Source organism: Acanthochromis polyacanthus, chromosome 6 (genome assembly GCF_021347895.1).
Source record: "Acanthochromis polyacanthus isolate Apoly-LR-REF ecotype Palm Island chromosome 6, KAUST_Apoly_ChrSc, whole genome shotgun sequence".
In the NCBI taxonomy this organism is placed as follows: Eukaryota; Metazoa; Chordata; class Actinopteri; family Pomacentridae; genus Acanthochromis; species Acanthochromis polyacanthus.
The window spans coordinates 5902395-5915017 of record NC_067118.1 but is presented as its reverse complement, the minus strand read 5'-3'; the positions used below and the strand labels follow the sequence as shown (position 1 = coordinate 5915017).

Below are 12623 nucleotides of genomic sequence, written 5' to 3'. Positions count from 1 at the left end.
TTACAGAGATACAGCTACTGAGCTAACCAATACCTGGTTATCAATACTGGTAACCAATAGAGCTACAGATATTTAGCTACTGGTACAGAAATACTGATACGGGGCTGTCGATGCGGAGCGACAGATACCGAGCTAAAGACACCGAACTGCCAATACTGAGCTACTGATACAAAGCTACATATACTCAGATACAGAAAGTGACCAACCAATACTGAGCTACCAATACTGGGCTACAGATACCGAGCTAAAGATATTGAGATGCATGTTCTGAGCAACCGATATCGAGCTAAAGATACCAAGCTGATGATACCGAGCTACTGGTATACTATCATTACTAAAGTACAGAGTGACCGATACCTGGTTACCAGTAGCAAGCTACCGATGCTGAGTTATATATACTGAGCTATCAATATCAAGCTAAAGACATCAGGCTAAAGATAACGAGCTACTGATACTTAGCAACACATATTAAGCTAGAGATACTGAGATACAGATACTGAGATACCAATACCATGCTACCAAGTTGAGCTAAAGATATCGGGCTTCCACTGATGGAAATTTGACATATAAGAAGTTCAAAATTATTGCCAAAGATAGTGAAATTGTTCTGAGAGAAAAGAAAATGTTTGTAGAGTCTCATGAATGTTTCGATTGTCAGTTTCGTCTGTGTGTGACCGGAAAACGTCTGATTATATGATGCAAACATGGCCAAATATGGTCCTTTGTGTTGCTATGGAAACAACACAAGTGGCTTCACTTGTATTTAATTAGGCACTTTAAAGGAGGTAAATATTTCTGCAATTACCTATTTAAAGTTTTCTATTGTTAACTTTTTCACACGACTTTTGTGGAAATGGCTTTTTTTTGGGTAAATCCTCATCTAAAAAGCCTAATTATATTGACCATGAGGAAATGTTGAAAAGCAATAAAAGGGAAATATTGCAAGGAGGTTGAAAGCTTTATTTTGACTCCAGACACACTGGAGACTCTGATGACTTAGGTTGTGAGGAAGGTTTACTGACGTAAGGAGAAGTGACACCGACAGAGCAGCAGTACATGCAGGCAGTGCCAGCATCACTTCTGAGGATTCTCTCTGATCTTCAGGTATATGTTGGAGTTGGGAGAAGGTCAGAGTTAGATTACAGACCAATATGAAGACAACTGGTCTGTTTAATGATGTCAGCTAACAGCTGCAAGGAAATACCTTAGAAAGGAGAAAGAGTCATTTTTTCTTGACAATTTTGACCTGATAAAACTGCAGCGCTGCCAATAAATGAACATTAACTGTAATTTAATGACCTCTAGAGAAAGTGGTGTGTATAGACGGACAGCTGAACTTTGACTCTGCGCTAGAATAAAGAGGTTAAAGAAGAGGGGAGGAGTGTAGAGCTGAGTTTGTAGGAGGGACCATCATTCAGAGAAGTGAGCAGTTCCTGGTTTGTCAGAGAAGAAAGAAGAGAAGCAGCATTAAAGCATCAGAGCCTCAACATGAAAGTCTTCCACACTTTTTTCTGTTTCCTCTTCATCGGTGAGTTCAGTCACTTCTGATTTCTGTTCATTGTTCATCTTCTCACACTTATTTTTCTGCATTTCTTTAGAGTTGATCAGGAAGTTTTGCACCTCATTGAACAGTTTTAAGTGAGAACTCTGCTCTATGTTGTTGGTTTCTGTAGTTAAACATGAAGATAACAGTTGGATATGAGTCACTGGAACATGCAGTTTATTGGAAGTTAACGTCTCAACATATAAACCGGGGGTGCCCAGATACCTCAACTGGTTGAGCGAGTGACCTATGTACGCTGCAGCCAGTATTCCAGCTTATGGTCGTTGACTGCATGTCTTCTCCCTGCTTTCTTGTCTGTCTCTTGACTCTACCTATCAAATAAAGCCAACAAAAGGCCAAAAAAAACTTTCAAAGTATATACAAACTAGTAAAAACATTAAAGAGTTTGTACAAACTTTAAAAAAAAGAGCAAAATTAACCCATCAGTCTGCAAATTGCATGTTTTTTATTAATTTCTCTTCATTTTCCCCTCCAGAATTAATTATCTCTTGGATTTTTGTTAAATCTGCCTTCCAATATTCACCTTTTGTACGGCTGAAAGAAATAAGTACTTTTGTTGTATGTCGACTGTGTATTTCTGTTGCTTTGACACAAACACAGGAAACACAGGAAACTGTCAGATATATCTAGAAATAATTTAGAGTCACAGAGGTGAACATGTTTAAAGGTAGACAGAATCAGGGCCTCTTTTTTGCAGTTTGATAAAACATTAAGTGTAATGGCACTGGTTAACAGAATGCAGAACTGATGAAGCAACAATAGTTTTTTTCATCATTTTCAAAAGAACCTGAAGAGGAACATAATTGCACAATTACAGTAAACAACCAAGAGCAGCTGTGGTTGTGAAACAACACATTCAAAAACTTAATTTAACATCAGAAGAAGAAGTCAGCAGATGAAGAAATCAACAGTTCAACAACTCTTGACCTTTATATGACACAAAGAGTGACTGTACCTATAACTGAAAGATACAAACTGTGTTTTGAATTAAGTTCATGAAAAAACAACTATATCGTCAATAAAAGACAAAAACTTAAAAAGAAAACCTTCAATTTAATTACAAAAATACACCGATCAGGTATAACATTATGACCTCCTACCAAATATTGTACTAGTCCCCCTTTTGTTGACCTGTTGAGGGCTGGACTCCATTGGACTCTGAAGGTGTCCTGTGGTATCTGGACTCCTGTAGACCCTGAAGGTGTTCTGTGGTATCTGGACTCCTGTAGACCCTGAAGGTGTTCTGTGGTATCTGGACTCCATTGGACTCTGAAGGTGTCCTGTGGTATCTGGACTCCATTAGACCCTGAAGGTGTGCTGTGGTATCTGGACTGCACTAGACCCTGAAGATGTGCTGTGGTATCTGGACCCCACTAGACCCTGAAGGTGTTCTGTGGTATCTGGACCCCACTAGACCCTGAAGGTGTGCTGTGGTATCTGGACTCCACTAGACCCTGAAGGTGTTCTGTGGTATCTGGACTCCTGTAGACCCTGAAGGTGTTCTGTGGTATCTGGACTCCTCTAGACACTGAAGGTGTTCTGTGGTATCTGGACTCCATTAGACCCTGAAGGTGTTCTGTGGTATCTGGACTCCACTAGACCCTGAAGGTGTTCTGTGGTATCTGGACTCCTGTAGACCCTGAAGGTGTTCTGTGGTATCTGGACTCCTCTGGACACTGAAGGTGTTCTGTGGTATCTGGACTCCTCTAGACCCTGAAGGTGTTCTGTGGTATCTGGACTCCATTAGACCCTGAAGGTGTTCTGTGGTATCTGGACTCCTCTAGACCCTGAAGGTGTTCTGTGGTATCTGGACTCCTCTAGACCCTGAAGGTGTTCTGTGGTATCTGGACTCCATTAGACCCTGAAGGTGTTCTGTGGTATCTGGACTCCTCTAGACCCTGAAGGTGTTCTGTGGTATCTGGACTCCATTAGACCCTAAAGGTGTTCTGTGGTATCTGGACTCCTGTAGACCCTGAAGGTGTTCTGTGGTATCTGGACTCCACTAGACCCTGAAGGTGTGCTATTGTGTCTGGCACCACAATGGTAGTACCAGATCCTTTAAGTCCTGGAAGTTACGAGGTGGTGCCTCCAGGAATCCAACTTGTTTGTCCAGCCCACCGCACAGATGCTTGAGATCTGGGGAATTTGGAGGCCAAGTCCACACCTCAAACTGGCTGTTGTGCTCCTCAAACCACTCCTGAACCATTTTTGCTTTGTGGCACGGTACATTATCCTGCTGAAAGTTGCCACAGCCATTAGGGAATACCGTTTCCATGAAAGGGTGTTCATGGTCTGCAATAATGCTTAGGCAGGTGGTGTGTGTCAAAGCAGGATAAAACAGATAAAATACGTGTCCAGTGCTGGAAACCGCCACATGAAATCTTAAGTACTCACTGACTTTGGAGCTTTTTGGACATTGCCTATCTAGAACTGTCATCAGCAAGAGTCAATGATGCAAGACTAAACACAATCCAAATGTGGAAAGCACTGACATTAGACTTGAAAGACCTGCTTCCAAAGTAGATGATCTCTGTACAGAAATTGCTATCCCAACAACTGGTGGTGGGGTGTGGCGGGTGACAGTGGGGGGTTGTTACTGGGGTTAAAAGTTCAAATGTAACCAAAAGTTTGTCATACATTGAGAGTACATGTGCATTTGGAAATAAAAAATGGATGATAAAAAAAGTTTGAGGACAAAATGGTCACTTGCTGCCTAATTTATCCAACCCACTAACAGCAGCCATGATGAAGAGATAGTCAGTGTTATTCACCTGTTAGTCACCTGTCAGTGTTATAATGTTGTGCCTGATCATGTATATCATCAACAGACTGCAGCGTGTTACAGGACGATATTACTAACTACTGATTGTTCATTTTTTTTAACAGCACTGCAGGTAGGAAATACTGGACTCATCAATGCAGAAACACTCTACACAAGACTGGAAGGAAAAGACGTCACAGTTAAATGCGAGTTACCCGTCTCTGGATCCAGAAAGTTCTTTTGTAGGGAAACATGTGATGGGGGAAACGTTTTGATTGAAACAACAAAGAACTACGATCAGAGTGGCCGATACAGCATTCGGTACGAAGAAGGTCATTTTCCTTCGAGGAACGCAATCATGTTCGTGAGCATCAAACGGCTGGAAGTTTCTGACTCTGGACGCTACAGATGTGCTCTGGAAAAATCTTTGTTCCTAGAACCACAGTGGGATTTTAGGATTGTTGTCAAAGAAGGTGAGATTCTGAGTTTCTTTCTAAGACCCACGAGCATGGGATAAATGTGCAGAGGCAGAAAACACAAGTTCCGGGGAGTGCGCTAGGAATAGTAGCAGATGAGTAAACTAATAAAGACCTAGACTCGCTAATCTCACAAATAGGCAAGAGGGTTAAGCTAATTACACGAAGCTAGGCACAGACACAAACATGACAAGGGAAGCTAGGAAGTTGCGCTAACAGTGGAGCTAATAGAGAGTAATATGGTTTCACCATTTACAGACTTGACTCTCCGAACTTCTCCACCGTCACCGTTTCTTCCATCATCCTCCACTGAATCCTCCGAGCAGCTCGACTCATCTCCACCACGTCCAGGTACGTCTTATAAATAATCGCCCGACAGGAATCCAGATTAAGTATTTTGATGGGACTTTTTGAGAGCACAAATGATTTATAGGTTTATATAAGAACAAACATACAGAAGCTACTATGCGCTGGTAGCATGAGTCGTATGGTAATGATCTTTTTTTCTGAATATACTTGTATATATAACACTTGTGGCTCCACATTTACTAAAGTGTCAGAGTAAAACCAACCTGTTCTCCTGTTAACACTCCTGCAGATCAGCAGCTTTACATAGGTCTGATTCTGGTGGTCAAGATCTTCATTTTATCGATGCCTTTGATGATTTACTGCAAGAAGAGAAGATCCACCAAACCTAAAGGTGAAGCTGCAGAAACACACACAGCTTCCATCACTTCATCACTGATCACTGACTCACATTCATCTCCTGGAAAATGACACAAACCTGAATCTGAATTTAAACCTGAATCTGAACCTGAATTTAAACATAAACACAATTCTCAGTCTGAAACTGAATCTAAACCTGAACCTGAACCTGAACTTAAACTTGAACCTAAACTTGAATTTAAGCCTAAATCTGATCCTAAAATTGAACCTGAATCAAAACTAACCTCACCTATCCAGCAGGTTATCTAGTTGGTTATCTAACAAGTGATCCAGCAGGTTTTCTCGCTGGTTATCGAGATGAATAAAAGTTGGTAATGAAACAACTGCTGGTAGTCACTGATCAAAAGTAAATATGGAACTAGATGGTGTTATTTCCTCTTTTTTTTCCACAACTGTTCAGATCTTTTATTTTTATCTGGCACATTTGACCACATCAAGTCAAACCTCACAGTCAGGCGGTCAAAAATGCATAAGAACTGTGTGGTTGTTTGGGTTTATTAAATTTCTTGTCTAATCATTACAGTCACAGGTTCTCGTCTTACTTTTGAGTTTAGTTCCTCTAGTTCCTGGGAAACGTCTCTCTTATGGTCTGTTTGTTTGTTTTGAGCAACATCTGACACAAGATGAATAATATTCTGTCTTATCTTAGATATATTTTCTGTTTTTCAGTTCCACCTGTGGAGATGAACAACATCAACGTCTCAGAGGTGAGTAAATATGAGACACCTGAACTTCATTAGTGTTTGTGAAAGCAGCTGATTGAACAAACTAAACTCCTCCTCTTCATCTTCATCTTCCTCCTGCAGGTCAACCGAGTGTATGAGGAGATCAGAGAACACAGACAGATCAGTTCTCCTCCTGTGGAAATGTCTTCAGTTCACTGCAATGCCAAATACACCAAATCAAACAGAGCTGAAGACACCTCAGTTTAACCATCTGTAATCTGAACAAAGTAAGAAAACTGTGGTGGGATTTTAGCTTCCAGGTAAGAACTCAGATTACTAACAAATTAGACTGAATCAGACAACAGAAAATGACTTTTTAATTACGCGGTGGAAAGATTTTATGTATTACAATCAGATAATGCTGTATTTTGTATAACTGTTGTGGAATTTTCTCTAATATGTGATCCATACAGGTAAAAATCAGACCATAAATCATACTGTTGGGTCTTAATCCAAGTTCACAGAACGAGTTGTGAATGAACCTTCTATTGTTCAGTTGACCAGTGAAACAAATAATAATTCTGCTTCACCGTAGAGAAAATATGTCGCAGGCTGTGTTTAAAGAGAGAAAAACTTCAAATACCTGTTCTTATGTAGCCTTTACAACAGGTTAAATGTGTATTTTTGAGTAACTGTGATGAATATCTGCACTGAGTAGGATTATTTTAGGCGAAAAACAAATCATGATTGTTTTCTGGTGGGAAAAAGAAACAGTTTCTTCTTACTTATTGTCTGCAGATAGCCTTCAGATAGATGTGACATCTGTCAACAAAATCAGAGAAGCTGACTCATTCTTTTATGTTATAACTGTGCTGTCAAAATGTTTTAGTTTAGCTTCTCTTCCAGCATAATTCTGCTGTATTTCCATTTGGTTTCATTTCCATTATTGTGTCTCTGTGGGTCATGATAAGTTTGCAGATTCAGAGAACTGAGGTGAACACAAAGTTAACACCACCCACAGAACCACAACAGTCACATTAAAGGGAAATACAGCAGGTTGAAGTAAATCAGAATCATCATTTAAATACTTTCTTTATATAGTAATTTTGACAAAGATTATTGTTTTTATTGAAAAGTAAAGTGCTTCTTGTGGAGTTCACACTGTAAAGTTACTCAGGATAATTAATCTTTTAAATGTTTTTATTTTATATATACTGAACTGTATAGAGGGGGAGATCAGGTCTTTCTGTGAGCTGTTGTGTTGCTTTTTCACAAATATATGTTTTTTTATTCATGCTATATAGTCCTGCAAAAAAGAAGAAGATATTGCAAAAATTAGTTTGCTAAAACATTTTAAATAGCCATCATTTAGTCACCATGACAACAACAAGCTGTAAACTCTTTAAATATCCAACAGTAACAAACCTCCTTCACTTTATTCACCAACTCAACTGATATTTTAGGAAAAACAAAACAATAAGAAAAGTGTATTCTACATGTGTTTTTTTTAATGAAAATTAACTTGACATTGAATTGAACATTGGCAGTTTAAACAGGATCTGGTCTTTATGTTTTACTAAACATGTTTAGATATATTTTGATCCACTGTTTTCCTCCAGTTTTGCAGTGAAAGTGTAACTACTAGTTACTATGAGACACTGCAGCAGGTTGGTACTATTAAAGGTCAACGTCAGGTTACAATAAAAATATTCCCTCCATGTTGTTCCTGTCACATTTTTCCTCACTGTTGGTTCATTTTTCACTGTAAATCCTGCAGCTGTATGGAAACAGAACAACCATGACACCCAGTGGCTGCATCTGGGTTTAAACAGAGGTGTAATGTTTGTGCAGTTACTTGTTTCAAGTTTTATAATTCTCTTTTATTTTCTCATCGGGAAAGTCAGAATATCTTTACCCTGATTGAATGTTTAAAAGCAAAAAAAGGGATCATTTGTCAAGAACGGTGAATGCTTGTCAAGTTATTTTCAAAGATGTCAGTGCATGTTTGAAGTGTCATTTTCCATCCATTTGTGTCTTTAAAATATCAGATTTTCCAAGTTAATAATGATGCATGTGTCCAAATATGTTCCACTGTGTTACTTGTTATTGTGGAAAGTCAGCGAGGTGGAGAGAGGATGAGGAGGCAGACACAGAGAGACACACTGGAGACTCTGATGACTTAGGTTGTGAGGAAGATTTACTGACGTCAGGAGAAGTGACACCGACAGAGCAGCAGTACATGCAGGCAGTGCCAGCATCACTTCTGAGGATTCTCTCTGATCTTCAGGTATATGTTGGAGTTGGGAGAAGGTCAGAGTTAGATTACAGACCAATATGAAGACAACTGGTCTGTTTAGTCACATCAGAATAGAGAATATGTAACCTTGACCAGAGCACAGAGTCCTGGAAGCTGCAAGGAAATACCTTAGAAAGGAGAAAAAGCAACTTTTCCTTTACAATTTTGACCTGATAAAACTGCAGTGCTGCCAATAAATGAACATTAACTATAATTTAATGACCTCTATAGAAAGTGGTGTGTATAGATGGACAGCTGAACTTTGACTCTGCACTAGAATAAAGAGGTTAAAGAAGAGGGGAGGAGTGTAGAGCTGAGTTTGTAGGAGGGACCATCATTAAGAGAAGTGAGCAGTTCCTGGTTTGTCAGAGAAGAAAGAAGAGAAGCAGCATTAAAGCATCAGAGCCTCAACATGAAAGTCTTCCACACTTTTTTCTGTTTCCTCTTCATCGGTGAGTTCAGTCACTTCTGGTTTCTGTTCATTGTTGATCTTCTCACACTTATTTTTCTTCATTTCTTTAGAGTTGATCAGGAAGTTTTGCACCTCATTGAACAGTTTTAAGTGAGAACTCTGTTCCATGTTGTTGGTTTCTGTAGTTAAACATGAAGTTAACAGTCAGATATGAGTCACTTGAACATGCAGTTTATTTTAAGTAAACATCTTAAAATATAAACCTGTGAACATATTAAACGGTTCAAACAAAATTTTTGTTTTCTTTTCAACAGTGTTTATTAGTTTTGCAGCTTTTTTCTCCAGAATCTTGACTTCAGTTGTATGTCGACTGTATATTTTTGTTGCTTTGGCACAAACGCAGCAAACACAGGAAACTGTAACCATCAGATAGACTCAGAAAAATATGTTTAGAGTCACAGAAGTCAAACATGTTTAAATCTCCACAGAGTCAATCTTAAAAATCTTAAAATATAAACCTGTGAGGACATTAAAGGGTTCAAACACATAAGTCCGCAAATCCCCCCCACCCCCTTTTTCTTTAGCATCACTTCATTTTTTTCTTCCAGAATTATCTTCCTTTTTTTGTCATCTTAGCTACATCATCCAGTTCAGTGCTGCTGGTGAACTAAATTTAAAATAATTTTAAAGAAGCTAAAGAGGAACAGAATTGCAGAATTACAGAAAACCACTGACAGCAGCTGTGGTTGTGAAGCAACACATTAAAACTTAACTTCAGCAGTAAAGATAGAATCAGCAGATGAAGACGTCTGACAGAAAATAAAAGAACAAACTAAACTCCAGGTCCAGTCTGTAGCTTTTACTTGTGAGCTTTTAACAGCGTCTCAGTTTCCTTTTGCTTCGTTCAGTTGTCAAAAAGATAAACTTTATTGATCATCAGGTAAATTCACACATTATAGCAGCTCTGAAGACATAAACAGAAGCAGAAATATGAAAACATAAAAGTAATTAGACTAAGTATTGCAATAGGACATAAATATGACATGATGGATTAGTGTACCCATAATTTTAGTACAGACACGGTGTTTGAAATTAGGTTTGAAGAGAAAAACTTCTTTAAAAGTGTTTTTCATTGAATTGACAGAAATCATCTTCAGACGACAACATGTTCCAGGATGATGTTAGTAACTATTGATTGTTTGTCTTTTCAACAGCACTGCAGGATGAAAACACTGGATTTGTCAATGAAAAAACAGACTCTTCACAAGACTGGAAGGAGAAGACATCACAGTTAGATGTGCATTTTCTAGATCTGGAAGCATAAAGTTATTCTGTAAGAAAAACTGAAGAAGGAAACATTCTCATTGAAACAGCAAAGAACAACAATCAGAGAGCCAGATACAGCATTGAATATAAAGACAAACATCTTCCATCATATGATATTCTGTATGTGAGCATCAGTCAGCTGAAGAAGTCTGACTCTGGTTGGTACAGATGTGCTGTAGAAAGATTTTTGCATCCAGAGTCATCCTGGGATTTTAAGATTGTTGTCACAGGAGGTGAGAATTTAAGTTTCTTTCTGTTTCTGAAGGTTTAAAAAAAAGTGTTGCAGTTCATCCATCCATCCATCCATCCATTTTTTCGGGGTTGGCTTGTGGAGGCAGCAGACGAAGCAGGTCATTCCAGATGTTCCTCAACCTGACAATGATTTTCAGCTCTTTTTGGGGGATCAAGAGACATTCCCAGGGCAGACAAGATATATAATCCCTCCAGCAAGTTCTGGATCTGCCCTGGGGTCTCCTCCTGGGCAGATGTCTTTGGAAAACCTCCAAAGGAAGCCTCCCCGAAGGCATCCGAATCAGATGTCCAAACCACCTCAGCTGGCTCCTTTCAACGCGAAGGAGCAACAGCTCCAAGCTTCCTCCAGATGTCTGAGCTTCTCACCCTATCTCTAAGGCTGAGCCCAGCCACCCTACGGAGGAAGCTCATTTCAGACCATAGGTGATCATTGGGACATCGGTGGATGGTAAATTGAGAGCTTCGCCTTGCGGCTCAACTTCCTCTTCACCATGATGGTTCAATACAACTGGTCTGCCTGTCTATCTCATGCTCCATTTTCCCATCACTCATGAACAAGATCCTGAGATACTTGAACTCTGTTGCTTGGGGAAGCAACTCCCTCCAAACATGGAGGAAGCAATCCACAGGTTTCTTTCAGATTCCACATCCCCAACCTTCCCCGGGATGCAGGAGAAACTCTTCTGGAGGTGGGAGTTGAAAATCCAATGGACAGGGTCCTCCACCAGATGTTCCCAGTGCACCCTCACTTTAAGTTTCGTTTTACCAGGTCTGTCTGGTAGCCTTCCCCCCCGTCAGATCCAAGTCACCACCAGGTAGTGATCAGTTGACAGCTCTGCTCCTCTCTTTACCCGAGTGTCCGAGGCATACGGCCACAGGTCTGATGATACAACTATGAAATTGATCATTAACTTTTGGCCTAAGGTGCTCTGGTACCAGCTACACTTACGAACCATCTTATGTTCGAACATGGTGTTTGTTGTGGCCAGTCTATGACTTGCACAGAAGTCCAATTACAAAACACCACTTGGTTTCAGACCGGGCAGGCCGTTCCTCCCAATCACCCCCCTTTCTCCATCATTGCCCATATGAGTGTTGAAGTTCACAGGAGAACTATGGAGTCCCCAGGTGGTACCACTTCCAGGACACCACCCAGAGACTCCAAGAAGGCTGAATACTCTGAACTGTTGTTTGGTACATAAGCACAGACAATAGTCAGAGTATTCCCCTCCATAATACAAAGTCACAGAGAGGCGACCCTCTAATTTTCTGGGGAGAACTACATCCACCCAGCACCTCCCACCCTGGGCAACTCTGGAAAAGGAGAGAGTCCAACCCCTCTCCAGGATTCTGGTCCCGGAACCCTTGCTGTACGTAGAGGTGAGCCCAACTATATCTAGCCATTACTGCTCCACCTCCCGCACCAGCTCTGGTTCCTTCCCCACCAATGAGGTGACGTTCCACAACACCAGAGCGAGTCTATGTCACCTCCTGCTTACTGCTTGGTGGGCATAGCACTCGACCCTAATTTCCTGCCCAGTGAGTGATGGGCCCACCAAGGCTTGGCCACCAGGTGCTCTCTGGTCACCTCCCCCCCGACCTGGCTACAGGGAGAGGCTCCAGTTTCCTTGAGCTTTCCTTTTCTTTACTGTCATAAGGATTTTGTGAATCGCTCTTTGTCTGGTCCCTCCCCCAGGACCAGTTTGCCTTGGGAGACCCTACCAGGGGCTACTGCCCTAGATAACATAACTCCCAGGATCACATGGACACTGAAACCCCTCAACCACGAGGAGGTGGCGATTCATCGGTGGGAAGTGTTACTGTAGTTCACTGAAATATTTCATTCTTATTTCCATCAGTTTTGCTGTAAAACACAGAAACCTCCAACTGTTCCTCCTGCAGACTCTCTGAATATTCATATATTCTATTTATCTGAGTGTTAATGAACCCGTCAGTTCAGCTTCCAGCAGTATGGTCAGGATTCTGATTATTTCACTGTTTACAGCTTCAACCACTTCACAACCAAAGTCCACTCTTCCAACTTTTCCACCATCAACGTTTCTCCCATCATCCTCCACTGAATCCTCTGAGCAGCTCGACTCATCTCCACCACGTTCAGGTACGTCTTATAAATAATCCCCCTGA

The 12623-nt window shown here is 40.6% G+C and overlaps 1 protein-coding gene across 1 annotated transcript; it reads left to right on the top strand.

Moving 5' to 3' along the window:
- Window positions 1-1345: 1345 nt before the first annotated feature.
- Window positions 1346-8448, top strand: LOC127534548 (uncharacterized). The gene is made up of 6 exons (XM_051950023.1): window positions 1346-1528; window positions 4451-4798; window positions 5060-5152; window positions 5400-5501; window positions 6197-6234; window positions 6334-8448. Exons 1-6 carry the CDS (start codon window positions 1489-1491, stop codon window positions 6457-6459), a joined length of 747 nt encoding a protein of 248 aa, XP_051805983.1. The 5' UTR covers window positions 1346-1488; the 3' UTR covers window positions 6460-8448.
- Window positions 8449-12623: the final 4175 nt, after the last annotated feature.

Coding starts and splice junctions, on each gene's coding strand:
- LOC127534548 (XM_051950023.1), top strand. CDS start 1,489: ATGAAAGTCTTCCACACTTTTTTCTGTTTCCTCTTCATCG. Junction 5,502..6,196: donor AAGATCCACCAAACCTAAAG/GTGAAGCTGCAG, acceptor TCTGTTTTTCAG/TTCCACCTGTGGAGATGAAC. Junction 6,235..6,333: donor ACAACATCAACGTCTCAGAG/GTGAGTAAATAT, acceptor TTCCTCCTGCAG/GTCAACCGAGTGTATGAGGA.